Source organism: Sinocyclocheilus grahami, unplaced genomic scaffold, assembly GCF_001515645.1.
Source record: "Sinocyclocheilus grahami isolate Dianchi unplaced genomic scaffold, SAMN03320097.WGS_v1.1 scaffold343.1, whole genome shotgun sequence".
Classification (NCBI taxonomy): Eukaryota; Metazoa; Chordata; class Actinopteri; order Cypriniformes; family Cyprinidae; genus Sinocyclocheilus; species Sinocyclocheilus grahami.
In genome coordinates this window covers 1,376,102-1,377,369 of record NW_015505522.1, presented here as the reverse complement: position 1 = coordinate 1,377,369, position 1,268 = coordinate 1,376,102, and the positions used below count along the sequence as shown (strand labels likewise).

At 40.5% G+C, this 1,268-nt stretch overlaps 1 protein-coding gene across 1 annotated transcript in view; it reads left to right on the top strand.

Annotated features, from left to right (window-relative positions):
• Nucleotides 1–690, top strand: part of LOC107603263 (transcription factor 7-like) — a 25,191-nt gene extending 24,501 nt beyond the window's left edge. Inside the window, exon 8 of the mRNA XM_016296027.1 lies at nucleotides 438–690. Within this exon, the coding sequence (XP_016151513.1) occupies nucleotides 438–515 (78 nt within the window). The 3' untranslated portion in view covers nucleotides 516–690. The remainder of the gene's footprint in view (nucleotides 1–437) is intronic.
• The last annotated feature ends 578 nt before the right edge of the window (nucleotides 691–1,268 follow it).

Genomic DNA, 1,268 nt, shown 5'->3' with positions numbered 1-1,268 from the left:
ACACACACACACAGACACACGCACACACTCTCTCACACACACACACACAATCACGCGAACTCACACACACATACACACACACACATTAACACACACACATGAACTCACACGCACACACATGAACACGCACACACATGAACTCACACGCACACACATGAACACACACACGAACACACACACACACAGAGTGTATTTGGGAAAGCAGGGGGTGGAAGAAAGCAGAGACGTGTGCAGAGATCAGACAGATTCAGGAGTTTACACTGAGTGACCTGTGTAATTAGCATGATTCAACACGTGTGTGTGTGTGTGTGAGAGAGAGAGAGAGAGAGAGAGAGATAGAGAGAGAGTGAGAGAGTGTGTGTTTGTGTGTGTTTGTGTGTTTGTGTGTGTGTGTGTGTGTGTTGACGTCTTTCTCTGATGATCTCTCATCACCACAGGGCAAAAAGAAGCGAAGGAAACGAGACAAGCAGCAGGACCCTGGCACAGGTACATGTTTGTGTTTTCACATGCATTGAGTGCATTAAGAGTGAGTTCTGCACAGATCATGAGGAACATTCTTCTGTTTCACATACAAAAATATCAAAGATCAAACTGATCATTGAAACTGAATTCTGACTGGACGAGCCACGTTCCGATCGCACACCTGTGACGCAACACTAGTGCATTATATCACTCAGCAGAAGAATTAGAAACAGTTATTTCTAATAAATGCTGATAATGCAGATATTCATTGAACTCTGGTGTCTTCTCATCAAGCTGCTGATGCAGCCCAGCCGTCACAATGAGATTATTCTGCTGAAACAGACTGTCAACTTTTGATTAACATGTATGTAAACTAAAATTATTCTATATGTTTCTTATGTACCAGGGTTATTATCGTTAACTAAAACTAACTGAAATAAACCTGCAAGACAATAAAATAATAATGATACTTAAATAGCGCTGGTGTGAGGGGATTAAGAGATGCACACAAGTCTAGTTCAAATGAGTAACTTCTGGAAGAGATAGCAGAGGTGCTGGACAAGGATGAAACGCTCCAGTGTGCATGATGGCTAATAAATGGTGCGTGCTTTGAAAGACTGCATGTTCAGCTGTGCACATCTGTGTAATATATACTGCAGCGTACACTTTCACTCAGAAATTGCTGGTTAATTTCACAAAAAAGTATGAAGTAACAACACTGAAATAAACATGACATCTTGAAGTAGAAAGACCTGAAATAGTTTTGTTTTTTGTAAAACAATAATAATAACAACAATTTTTGTATG